The sequence below is a fragment of the Saccopteryx leptura genome, chromosome X, assembly GCF_036850995.1.
Source record: "Saccopteryx leptura isolate mSacLep1 chromosome X, mSacLep1_pri_phased_curated, whole genome shotgun sequence".
Taxonomy (NCBI): Eukaryota; Metazoa; Chordata; class Mammalia; order Chiroptera; family Emballonuridae; genus Saccopteryx; species Saccopteryx leptura.
The window spans coordinates 800,768-813,135 of NC_089516.1; the positions used below are offsets into that span (position 1 = coordinate 800,768).

A 12,368-nucleotide genomic window follows, 5' to 3' on the forward strand; every position below is an offset into this window, starting at 1 on the left:
TGCTTCTCCTGTGTGCCCTGGCCGGGAATCGAACCCGGGACTCCCGCACGCCAGGCCAACCCACGTTCCTCAGCGTGGGGCTCCCACCAGTCTCCAGCTGGGCCCCTTGTTACTACAAATCTGTTGGACGAAGAATCACGTGCCCCTGGCATTTGAGCGCAGTGTGAGGTCAAAGCACGTTTCCCCAGGTGGGGCTGGGGTCCTTTGTCGCGGCAACCCCTGTGGCAGGCGGAACTGTGCTGGTCACTAGCCTGTTAGGTGACCTGCGTGTCCCGGGCAGCCCTCCGGCCGCAGCGTGGTTTGGACATGAATATTGCATTCTTGTCCCTCCCTTGTGAGAATGAGCCCAACCCTTCAGCCCCGACACAAACAGGTGACCGAGGTCCACAGTGACATTTAATTTGGTCCCCAGTGGAGAAACCCAGGCAGCCGGGGGGGGGGGGGGGCAGGGGGAGGGACGCCAGGGTTCCCCGGCCGCTGGTCACAGCGCGTCACTTTCCCGGTCGCACCAGCAGAGGGGGAACGTCCCGCAGCAGGGCTGCAGCCACGCCCTCCAGCTGTTCTCGCGCGCGTTCAGCTGCAGGGGGACGGGGCTGAGCGTCCGGCGGTGGTCTGCCACGGCCCGAGCCACCCTCGCCATCACCTGGTGGAACAAGGGCTCCGTGTCCGGCGTGAGGGCCCGGGCCTCGGACGGGTCTCTGGAGAGGTCGAAGAGCAAAGGCGGGTGGTGATGGGCCACGGAGTCTCCGGAGCACGGGCAGACCCCTCGGCCGTAGCAGGCGCCCGCGCCGTCCGGGTGGAACACGGGCGTCCGGTAGTGCACCTTCCAGACGGCGCCACCTGCGGGGAGACACGACGGGCAGGGCGTGGGAGGGAGAAATAAAACCCCTGGGGCAGCCCTGGCCGGTTGGCTCAGTGGTAGAGCGTCAGCCTGGCGTGCGGGAGTCCCGGGTTCGATTCCTGGCCAGGGCACACAGGAGAAGCGCCCATCTGCTTCTCCACCCCTCCCCCTCTCCTTCCTCTCTATCTCTCTCTTCCCCTCCCGCAGCCAAGGCTCCATTGGAGCAAAGTTGGCCTGGGCGCTGGGGATGGCTCTGTGGCCTCTGCCTCAGGTGCTAGAATGGCTCTGGTTGCAACAGAGCGACGCCCCAGATGGGCAGAGCATCGCCCCCTGGTGGGCGTGCTGGGTGGATCCCAGTCGGGCACATACGGGAGTCTGTCTGACTGCCTCCCCGTTTCCAGCTTCAGAAAAATACAAAAAACAAACAAACAAACAAAAAAAAAACTTGGGGCTGGGCAGGAGCCAAAAGGTGCAAGTGGAGCGAATGTCCATCAGAGAAGGGGCATGGACACACAACAGGGCTCCAGGCGCACAGTGGAATAGTACACAGCCATGAAAAAGGAGCGAGTCTCTGACTCAGGCTGCAGGCCGGACGGACCTGGAACACACAAAGCTCAGACAGAAGAAAAGCCCCAAACTGTGTGATTCCGTTTATCCAAACTGTCCAGAAGAGGCAAATTCAGAGGGAGAGAATGTCGACTGGGTGCTCGGCACACGACACAGTAGCCACCTGACGGGTTACAGAAATGTGGGGCCTAAAACCTATATGAGTTTATTAACCAGTGTCACACCAGTGAATTCAATTAAAACAAAAAGTAATCAACCAATAAATGCAAAAAAAAAAAAAAAGAAAAGAGGTCATTGCTTACTCATCAGGGATTGGGGGAGGGGAAGAGGGAGTGACTACTTGCTGGTGGTGGGGTCTCTTTTGGGGGAATGAAAATGTTCTTTTTATTTTTTGCTTTTTTTAGGTGAGAGGAAGGGAGAAAATGAGGAAGATGCCCACATGTCTCTCCGCTGGGATCCACCCAGCAATCCTCCATCTGGGGCCGATACTCAACTACCCAGCTATGTTTAGTGCCTGAGGCTGATGTGCTCCAACTGAGCCATCTTCAGCACCCGGGGCCACGCTCAAAGCAATCAAGCCACTGGCCACCGGCGGCGAAGAGAAGCAGACGGTTGCTTCTCCTGTGTGCCCTGACCAGGGATCAAACCCGGGACGTCCTGGGGCCGATACTCAACTACCCAGCTATGTTTAGTGCCTGAGGCTGATGTGCTCCAACTGAGCCATCTTCAGCACCCAGGGCCACGCTCAAAGCAATCAAGCCACTGGCCACCGGCGGCGAAGAGAAGCAGACGGTTGCTTCTCCTGTGTGCCCTGACCAGGAATCAAACCCGGGACGTCCATGCTCTACGCTAACGCTCTATCCACTGAGACAGTGGATAAAAAAAAAAGTTCTATAACTAGGTAGTGGTTATGATGAGACAACACGGTGAATGTTTTCCATGCTGCTGAATTGTACACTTGAATATGGTCTGTACATGTGCATTAAATGTTCATGTCCTCTATCTAAAAAAGTCCATGTGTTGAAACCCTGCCCTCCCAATGGAATGGTATTTGTAGCTCAGTTAAATGGCTGAAGCCATGTATCCGGCCCCCGCCGCACTTTCGGAAGGGGCACCTCTTTCATTGGTGGTCAGTGAGAGGAGCATAGTTCCCATGGAAATACGGGTCAGTTTGCTGATTTAAATTTACTTGTTCTTTATTTTAAATATTGTCTTTGTTCCCGTTTTGTTTTGTTTTTTTACTTTAAAATAAGATATGTGCAGTGTGCATAGGGATTTGTTCATAGTTTTTCTTTATAGTCCGGCCCTCCAACGGTCCGAGGGACAGTGAACTGGCCCCCTGTGTAAAAAAGTTTGGGGACCCCTGCTCTAAGGAGAGAAAGACACCAGACACCTCTCTCTGTGTGGCCAATGACCGTCTATAATTACGCATGCCTCCCAACATGGAGAACTGAGATGAACGCTCACACTCTTTTTCCTTTAATCCTGGCTTCCTGTTGTTGGTCGTTGGGAAAAAAATCTTAATTTATTTTCCAGGTAGGTGTGCAGGGAAGGTATTCCCATGACCTGTGACCCTTCCGTGATGGGCTAACAGGAGACTTCCTCTCTTCATTGTATGCTTACTGTTCATTTAGGGCCCCCCTGCTGGAGGTGTTCCCCGAACACCCACCACGACACAACAAGTGCAAATCTGTCCAGAGACAGGAGCTAGCCCCTCTCCACCTCAGGGACATCGGCCCCAACTACTGTAGATTTTATTATTATTATTATTATTATTATTATTATTATAATGTGTGTGTGTGTGACAGAGACAGAGAGAGTCAGAAGGAGAGACAGATAAGGACAGACAGACAGGAAGGGAGAGAAACGAGAAGCATCCATTCTTCATTGCAGCTCCTTAGTTGTTCATGGATTGCTTTCTCATATGTGCCTTGACCGTGGGGCTCCAGCAGACCGAGTGACCCCTTGCTCAAGCCAGCAACCTTGGGTCCAAGCTGGTGAGCTTTTTTTGCTCAAACCAGATGAGCCTGTGCTCAAGCTGGCGACCTCGGGGTCTCGAACCTGGGTCCTCTGTGTCCCAGTCCGACGCTCTGTCCGCTGTGCCACTGCCCGGTCAGGCTAGATTCAATTATTGACTTGTAGATGGAATACTACAAAATGGAATGAAAGCTATTTTTTTCGACGACGCTAAAAGGAGATAACATAAACCATGTCATTTTAAAAAATGCATCAGTAAGCAGAAAGAAAAGCAGATAGAAGGTGAGGGAAGACACTTTGACTTTGGGTGAGGGGTATGCAGCATAATCAAATGTCAAAATAATCTGGAGATGTTTTCTCTCAACATATGTTACCCTGATTTATCAATGTCACTGCATTAAATTTAATAAAATAAAAATAAAAAAATGCATCAGTAAAAATGATAATCTATTGAAGAGGATTCGTAGAAAGGAGGTTGATAAAAAAAATAATTTATAGTAATTTCCACAAATCAGGGAAAGTCTGAAAGATATTCTTTAAAAATTTTTTTTATTTATTCATTTTTAGAGAGGAGAGAGAGAGAGAGAGAGGGAGGAGAGAGAGACAGAGAGAAGGGGGGAGGAGCTGGAAGCATCAACTCCCATATGTGCCTTGACCAGGCAAGCCCAGGGTTTCGAACCGGCGACCTCAGCATTTCCAGGTCGACGCTCTGAAAGATATTCTTGCTCTCTTGATTCCGGCAAGAGGAGGAGCGTAGAGAAGGCATTTGCGGAAGGAAGGCGTCAATGTAAATTCAGTAGGAAGAAGGATAGAGAGGTCTCCCCAAACCTGGGAAGAAGAAGAAGAAGGAGACCAACCCAACGGAACCGACTCCGTCAAGCAAATCCAGAAAAGACAAGCAACCCAGAGAGGGTTACCAGAAGACAGAATCAAAAGCAGAAAGTGATTATGCAGAAAATTAAAAAATATGGTTGGTAGGTACGTTTTCAAGAGCTGGGTGTATAGAAATGGTTGCTAAACCCATGTGACCACATCTGGTAGGTAGACAGTGGACACTGGAAATAGAGTTGCCATAAAAAGCACCGTGAGCCTGACCAGGCGGTGGCGCAGGGGATAGAGCGTCGGACTGGGATGCAGAAGGACCCAGGTTCAAGACCCCGAGGTCGCTGGCTTGAGCGCGGGCTCATCTGGTTTGAGCAAAAAGCTCACCAGCTTGGAACCAAGGTTGCTGGCTCGAGCAAGGGGTCACTCGGTCTGCTGGAGCCCCACGGTCAAGGCACATATGAGAAAGCAATCAATGAACAACTAAGGTGCTGTAACGAAGAATTGATGCTTCTCATCTCTCTCCCTTCCTGTCTGTCTGTCCCTATCTGTCCCTCTCTCTGTAAATAAAAAAGCACCGTGACTTCTATTCTCATGGGATCAAAAACAAACAAACAAAAGAACCGAAAGGCTTGCCAATGATTTTTAAAGTTCTTTTGAAAGGACCAGAGGTTCCAACAGCCCAGAAAGCTCTGAAACAGAAAGCTCGTTACTTTGTTGCCATTATTACGGCTAAGATGGAATCCTGTCCTGTGGCGAAGGTGGCTATGACGCGTGAAAACCAATTGAGTGAAAAGAGGTTAGAGACAGGCTCACGCATAAGCCTGTGTGTGTGTGTGTGTGTCTGCATGTGTGTGCAAGGGTGTGTGTATAAAAACTCCCCTACAGACGGCCTGAAGCATGGATACAACCCTACTTTCCATAAAGAAGAGATGATTGACAATGAAGGGAAAATACATCAAAAAAAAAAAATCGAGGAGCCAGTGTTACAATTATAGTTATGGCCCTCGCCGGCTGGCTCGGTTGATAGAGCACTGGCTCAGCATGCAGACATTCCCAGTTCGATTCCCGGCCAGGGCACACAGGAGAGGCGCCCATCTGCTTCTCCACCCTTCCCCCTCCCCTTCCTCTCTGTCTCTCTCTTCCCCTCCTGCAGCCGAGGCTCCATTGGAGCAAAGTTGGCCCGGGCGCTGGGGATGGCTCTGTGGCCTCTGCCTCAGGCGCTAGAGTGGCTCTGGTTGCAACAGAGCGACGCCCCAGATGGGCAGAGCATCGCCCCCTGGTGGGCGTGCCGGGTGGATCCTGTTCGGGTGCATGCGGGAGTCTGTCTGACTGCCTCCCCGTTTCCAGCTTCAGAAAAATACAAAAAAAAAAAAAAATCAAGGAGCTAGTGTTACAATTATAGTTATGTCACTCGCCGGCTAACTCGGTTGATAGAGCACTGGCCCAGCATGCAGACATTCCCGGTTTGATTCCTGGTCAGGGCAGACGTGTGACAAGTGACCATCTGCTTCTCTCTCCCTCCCGCAGCCAGTGGCTCGATTGCTTCAAGCTTCAGCCCCAGGCACTGAGGATGGCTCAGTCGGTCTGAGTGTCGGGCACTAAAAATAGCTCAGCTGATCCGAGCATCGGCCCCAGATGGGGTTGGCCAGGTGGATCCCAGTGGGGGCGCATGCGGGAGTCTGTCTGTCCATCTCCCCTCCTCTCACTTAAAAGATAAAGGACAGCCACACAGAAGCCGAGATGCAGAGGGCAAGGTGCCCCACCCCCGTCACCCAGCCTACTCACTGTCCCGCTGGTGCCACCGGGCTGCGTGCAGAAACTTCTCACAGTAATGCAGCAGGAACTCGTGGTCCGAGTGCTGTGTGGCCCCCAGCATCAAAGGCAGCAGGTCACGGCCGTCGATCACCCTGCAGACAGCAGCACAGGGGGGTCAGGGACGGAGCCACATGGATGAACAGTACACGGGACCCTTAGGGGGCAAATGGATGCACAAGGGGCAGCCCCCTACCTGCTCACCGACGAATGTCACCTCTGGCTAGAGCCCAACCAGGACCAGCTTGCTCAGCTTAACTTACTGTCCACTGGACCTTAGGCTGAGTGCAAATATATGCTCTCTAGTCCTTGAAATGTCTTTTTTGTTTGTTTGTTTTTTTTAAAGGCTGATTTGGGCTTCAAGTCACTCTAGAACAGGTGCACGCCTCAGCAAGGCTTGGAACCCTGTTCTTCTCTGCCCTCACCTGCCCACACGACCCCGTGGTCCACTGTGTTGGAATTTAATCATCCATATGGTGGACTGCCTGACCAGGCGGTGGCACAGTGGATAGAGCGTCGGTCTGGGATGCAGAAGGACACAGGTTCGAGACCCCCGAGGTCACTAACTTGAGTGCGGGCTCATCTGGTTTGAGCAAATGCTCACCAGCTTGGACCCAAGGTCGCTGGCTTGAGCAAGGGGTCACTCAGTCTGCTGAAGGCCCACGGTCAAGGCACATGTGAGAAAGCAATCAATGAACAACTAAGGTGTCATAACAAAGAATTGATGCTTCTGACCTCTCTCCGTTCCCGTCTGTCTGTCCCTATCTGTTCCTCTCTCTGACTCTCACTCTGTCTCTTTAAAAAAACAACAACAACAAATATGGTGGACTGATTTTGACAAGCACTGTGGTAAGCCATAAAATGAGTGTTTTGCTCTCATAAGATGAAATCTCCCTGGTCAACTTTCAAGAGTTTAGAAAAATAGGTAGATTTTACTTGGATGAAATAAAGGAAATAAAATAATATGACTATATCTATCTATCTATCTATAAAATATATAATATATTGTATATCATTACAGATTCAATATACATGTAACATTTATATATTTAGTCCTTCATTATTTATTTAGGTATATAATATATAAGATAAAAATGTGTGTCCATATACACATACATAGTATTTCTACTCTAAAAGTGTTACTTTTAAAAAAAATAGATACTCACACTTGGCCCGTAGCAATTTCTAGAAAACACTTTGACACAATGTATCAAGAGATTTACCTATAAACAACCATATTCTTTGACCCAGGAATTCAAGTCTTTCAAGTTTTTACTAAGGAAGTGATTATGACAGGCAGCAAAATGAGAATAGAATTTGGTAAAAAAAAAAAAAAAGAAAGAAAAGAAAAAGGAAGAAAACAAAAAACAAGGCTAATGTTTATATATAAACCATTCATTTCTTTTGTCTATGCACAAACATTTTTAAAAATATATGTCTATATATAAAAATATCATATATTTATATATATATAAACATTTATATATTTATATATATAAATATATATAAACATTTATATATTTATATATGTAAATATATATAAACACTTATATATTTATATATGTAAATATATATAAACACTTATATATTTATATATTTATATATGTAAATATTTATAAACATTTATATATTTTACAAACATTTATATCTATTATAAATTATGTATAAATATATATAAACATTTATATATTTATATATAAATATATATAAACATTTATATATTTATATATAAACACATATATAAAATATATATAAAAACATAAAGAATAGATACATAAAATACATAAGTACATTATACATGGATGACATCATTTAATAATGGCTTCATCTCTAGGCTGCTAAGATTACAAAACCATTTTATTGTCCTGCTCTTTCTCCACAAATTTCCTCTCTATTTTTAGATGAGAAACCTTGTGATCATACAACATCTCTGTTCTGCAGCGGAAACAATATTACTTTGTTGTTAGATTTTTTTTCATGACCATGGGCCCTTCTACTAAAATGGGAAACTTAGATGAAATAAAGGAAATAAAATAATATGTCTATATCTATCTATAAAATGTATAATATATTGTATATCATTATGGATTGAATATACATGTTATATATTTATATTACATATTTATATATAATGTATAATTTATATTTTCAGTCCTTCAGTATATATTTCGGTATATAATATATAAGATAAAAATGTGTATACTTATTTTTAATGTATATACTTATGTAAAATATAATCTGCATACTTTATGTAAAATACTTTAATGTGTATACTTTAATGTGCATACTTATGTAAAATACATAAGTATATTATATATATGCATGACATCATTTAATTATGGCTTCATCTTTAGGCTACTAAGATTATAAAAGTTTTATTTTTCTGGTCTTTCTCCCCAAATTCTCTGTACGTTTTAAGACGAGAAACATTGTAATCATATAACATTTCTGTTCTGCAGCGGAAACAATATTACTTTGTTGTTAGATATTTTTTCATGACAATGGGCCCTTCTATACTAAAATGGGCCGGCAGATGGAAAACTGACATTTACAAACTTTTTTTTTTTTTTTAGTTATAGAACGAAGCAGACATGTGATCCTTGTAGAAAATGACAGGGTCTGGAGTTTCTCTCCCGGATCCTGACGTCACGCAAGGGTGACATGGCACCTGCATGTCGTGTCTCCGCGCAACCGTAGATGGCTTCCCTGGGTGGCCCCGTACCTGTCCCGGGGCACCTCGCCGCCGCCCAGCTGGACCACGGTGGGGAAGATGTCCATCAGACTGGTGGGCTCGTGGATGACCCGGCCGGCGGGCAGCACCCCGGGCCAGCGGAAGATTCCGGGCACACGGATGCCGCCTTCCCAGCCGCCCATGCCTTTGCCGCCTGGGTGGAAACGGGAACAGAGGGAAAAAAAAAGAGTATGGTTAAAAAACTCTCTCCGCTGTTGGTTGCTGACCCCGGGTGACTTCAACTTTCTGCTTCTTTTCAAACTAATTCTCTTTCTCTGTAATGTTCCCTCTGTGCGTAGACTAGACTGGTGTATGTGAAACACTTAGGCAAGGTGAGAATAAACACATTCCCTGTCATATATATATATATATATATATTTTAAAGTAAACTTTCTGTGCCTGACCTGCTCCTCCTCCCCTTCTCTCTCTGTCTCTCTCTCCTCTCTCTCCCTCTCTCTCTCTCTCTCTCTCTCTCTCTCTCTCCTCTCTAAAAATGAATAAAAAATAAATAAATAAAAAACTTAAAAAAAAAAAAGTAAACTTTCTAAGTAAAAAAAAAAACAAAAACAGAAGTCTGTCGAGGTGTAGAATTTTGGCCAGCCTGTTCGAGAACCTTGTTGATACATCAAAATCACGTGGTCCTGGCCTGACCTGTGGTGGCACAGTGGATAAAGCATCGACCTGGAAATGCTGAGGTTGCCGGTTCGAAACCCTGGGCTTGCCTGGTCAAGGCACATATGGGAGTTGATGCTTCCAGCTCCTCCCCCCTTCTCTCTCTCTGTCTCTCCTCTCTCTGTCTCTCCCTCTCCTTCTGTCTCTCCCTCTCCTTCTGTCTCTCCCTCTCCTCTTTAAAATGAATAAATAAATAAATCACGTGGTCCTTATCATCCATAGATCCCAAATTTGAAGATACTGTGACCACCAGCAGTGGCCACGGTCATTCTGAAATGCACTGTCCGGATGGGACATTCGCACCCGGGACATATGAGCAGGTGGATAGATACACAGAACATGGTCTACTTGGGCAGGGGAATATTACTCAGCCATGAAAAAGGAACAAACCGTAGCTGCTTGACACAACACAGACAGATCTAGAGCGCATGACGCAGGGTACAAACTGGCCGTTACTAAGGACCCCAAGCTGAGTGATTCCATTTGCCTAACACGTGCGGACTGGGGGCGTAGAGAGAGATAGAAATCAGTGAGTCGTTGCTGGGTCTGCCCACAGCAGAAAGTAAGAGATGGTTACACGTTGGTGCCTAAGTTTCTTTTCAAGGTCATGAAGGTGTTTGGTAATTAAGCGGCGGGGAGGGTCGCCCAATTCTGCGAATACACCAGAGACCTGTGGATCGTGCAAGGAAGGTTCAAATCTGAATAGAACAGGCTGTGATTTCTGCCCTTAAGAGACAAGCAGAAGAGCCCTGGCCGGTTGGCTCAGTGGTAGAGCATCGGCCTGGCGTGCAAGGGGTCCCGGGTTCGATTCCCAGCCAGGGCACACAGGAGAAGCGCCCATCTGCTTCTCCACCCCCTCTCCTTCCTCTCTGTCTCTCTCTTCCCCTCCCGCAGCTGAGGCTCCACTGGAGCAAAGATGGCCTGGGCGCTGGGGATGGCTCCTTGGCCTCTGCCCCAGGCGCTAGAGTGGCTCTGGTCGCAACAGAGCGATGCCCCAGAGGGGCAGAGCATTGCCCCCTGGTGGGTGTGCCGGGTGGATCCTGGTCAGTCGCATGCGGGAGTCTGTCTGACTGTCTCTCCCCGTTTCCAGCTTCGGAAAAATACCAAAAAAAAAAAAAAAAAAAAAGAGACAAGCAGAGTGTCCGGTCAGAGCTTGTCTCCTGAGGGGGACGGGCCCATATAGGGTCCAGGGGAATGTTTGGGAAGGACAGAGGGGACCACGGACGAGGATTTGAGAACCCCTCAGCCTTACCCTTGTAAATGCCATTCCAGCCTCCGTACTGGCTGTTCCCGTCCTGAGCCTCCAGGGATCCCCCGTGATCCGACGTGAAGTACACCAGGGTGTTGCTGGTCAGACCTTCCGCGTCCAGCGTCCCCAGGATCTGCCCTGCGGGGAACGGCAGCGATACAGCCGGTCAGAATGGGAGAGGTTGTCCTACATGAAGCGACTCGCTGGGGAGAGGGGGCGCGTCAGCATTTTGGGACCCTCCTTCTGCCGAGGCTTGTGTGCTCAGGGGTCGGAAACCTTTTCGGCTGAGAGAGCCGTGAACGCCACATATTTTAAAATGTCATTCCATGAGAGCCATACAACGACCCGTGGACGTGACGCATTATCCAATAAAAATGTGGTGTTGTCCCGGAGGACAGCTGTGATGGGCTCCAGCCACCCGCAACCATGAACATGAGCGGTAGGAAATGAATGGATTGTAATACATGAGAGTGTTTTATATTTTTAATGTTATTACTTTTTTTATTCAAGATTTCTCTGCGAGCCAGAGGCAGCCATCCAAAGAGCCACATCTGGCACGCGAGCCACAGGTTCCCGACCCCTGTGTCAGATGATTCTGGGAGCGGGCGGCAGTCTCATTGTGCCCTTCTGGGCGTCCTGGATTTCAGATGGACGTGTCTTTCTACACACAACCATTGTGTTTTCAGAAACCCGTAGGCAAGCTAGAAGGATACAATCCACACAGGACAGAATAGTGCAACTTTAAAACCGAGATAAAGAAAGGTTACAATGTGTATATATTTATATATTGAATATGTCAATATATTGTATGGATACTGTGTATCCATATATGTATGTGTGTGTGTATATATATTATATATATATATATATATATGGACCAGGAAGGTGTAGGAAGGAGGCTGATTGTGGTAATGAACATATATGTGAACAACAGTCTGCAGTTATGGCTCTGAGTTTTTCTTTTCTTTTTCTTTTTTCTTAGAGAGAGAGAGAGAGAGAGAGAGAGAGAGACAGGGACAGTCAGGGACAGACAGACAGGGAGAGAGAGAGATGAGAAGCATCAACTCGTAATTGTGGCATCTTAGTTCTTCATTGATTGCTTTCTCATATGTGCCTTGACTGGGGGGCTGCAGCAGAGTGAGTGACCCCCTAGCTCAAACCGGTGACCTTGGGCTCCAGCCAGCGACCTTTGGGCTCAAGCCAGCGCGACCATGGGGTCATGTCTATGATCCCACGCTCAAGCCAGCGACCCTGCGCTCAAGCTGGTGAGCCCGCACTCAAGCTGGCGACCTCGGGGATTTCAAACCTGGGTCCTCCGCATCCTTGGCTGATGCTCTGTCCACCGCAGCACCGCTCTTTAAGTTTCTCAAAGTTACACTAAAGATGTGTGGACGCCCATACTCATTACCGTATTGTTCGCAATACCCGAGGCGTGGAAACAGCTCCAGTGCCCATCGGCACATGGCTGGATAAAGAAAATACAGTATACCTGGACAGCGGAATATTATTGAGCCCGGAAAAGGTAGGAATGTTGGCCACCTGCGACAACGTGGATGGACCATGAGGACATTGTGGTCAGAGAGAGAAATACAAACACCGCACGATGTCACTTATATGTGGAATCGAATGGCTCCTTGGCCTCTGCCTCAGGCGCTAGAGTGGCTCTGGTTGCGGCAGAGCGACACCCAGGAGGG

The 12,368-nt window shown here is 47.5% G+C and overlaps 1 protein-coding gene across 2 annotated transcripts in view; it reads right to left on the bottom strand.

Moving 5' to 3' along the window:
* Window positions 1–404: 404 nt before the first annotated feature.
* The window catches only part of ARSL (arylsulfatase L), a 42,297-nt gene continuing 30,333 nt past the window's right edge, over window positions 405–12,368 (bottom strand). For both annotated transcript variants that reach the window (XM_066357682.1, XM_066357681.1), the window contains exons 8-11: window positions 10,678–10,812; window positions 8,745–8,907; window positions 5,996–6,117; window positions 405–840 (exon numbers count right to left, since the gene is read on the bottom strand). In XM_066357682.1, coding sequence (XP_066213779.1) covers window positions 482–840; window positions 5,996–6,117; window positions 8,745–8,907; window positions 10,678–10,812 — 779 coding nt within the window. In that variant the 3' untranslated portion in view covers window positions 405–481. The remainder of the gene's footprint in view (window positions 841–5,995; window positions 6,118–8,744; window positions 8,908–10,677; window positions 10,813–12,368) is intronic.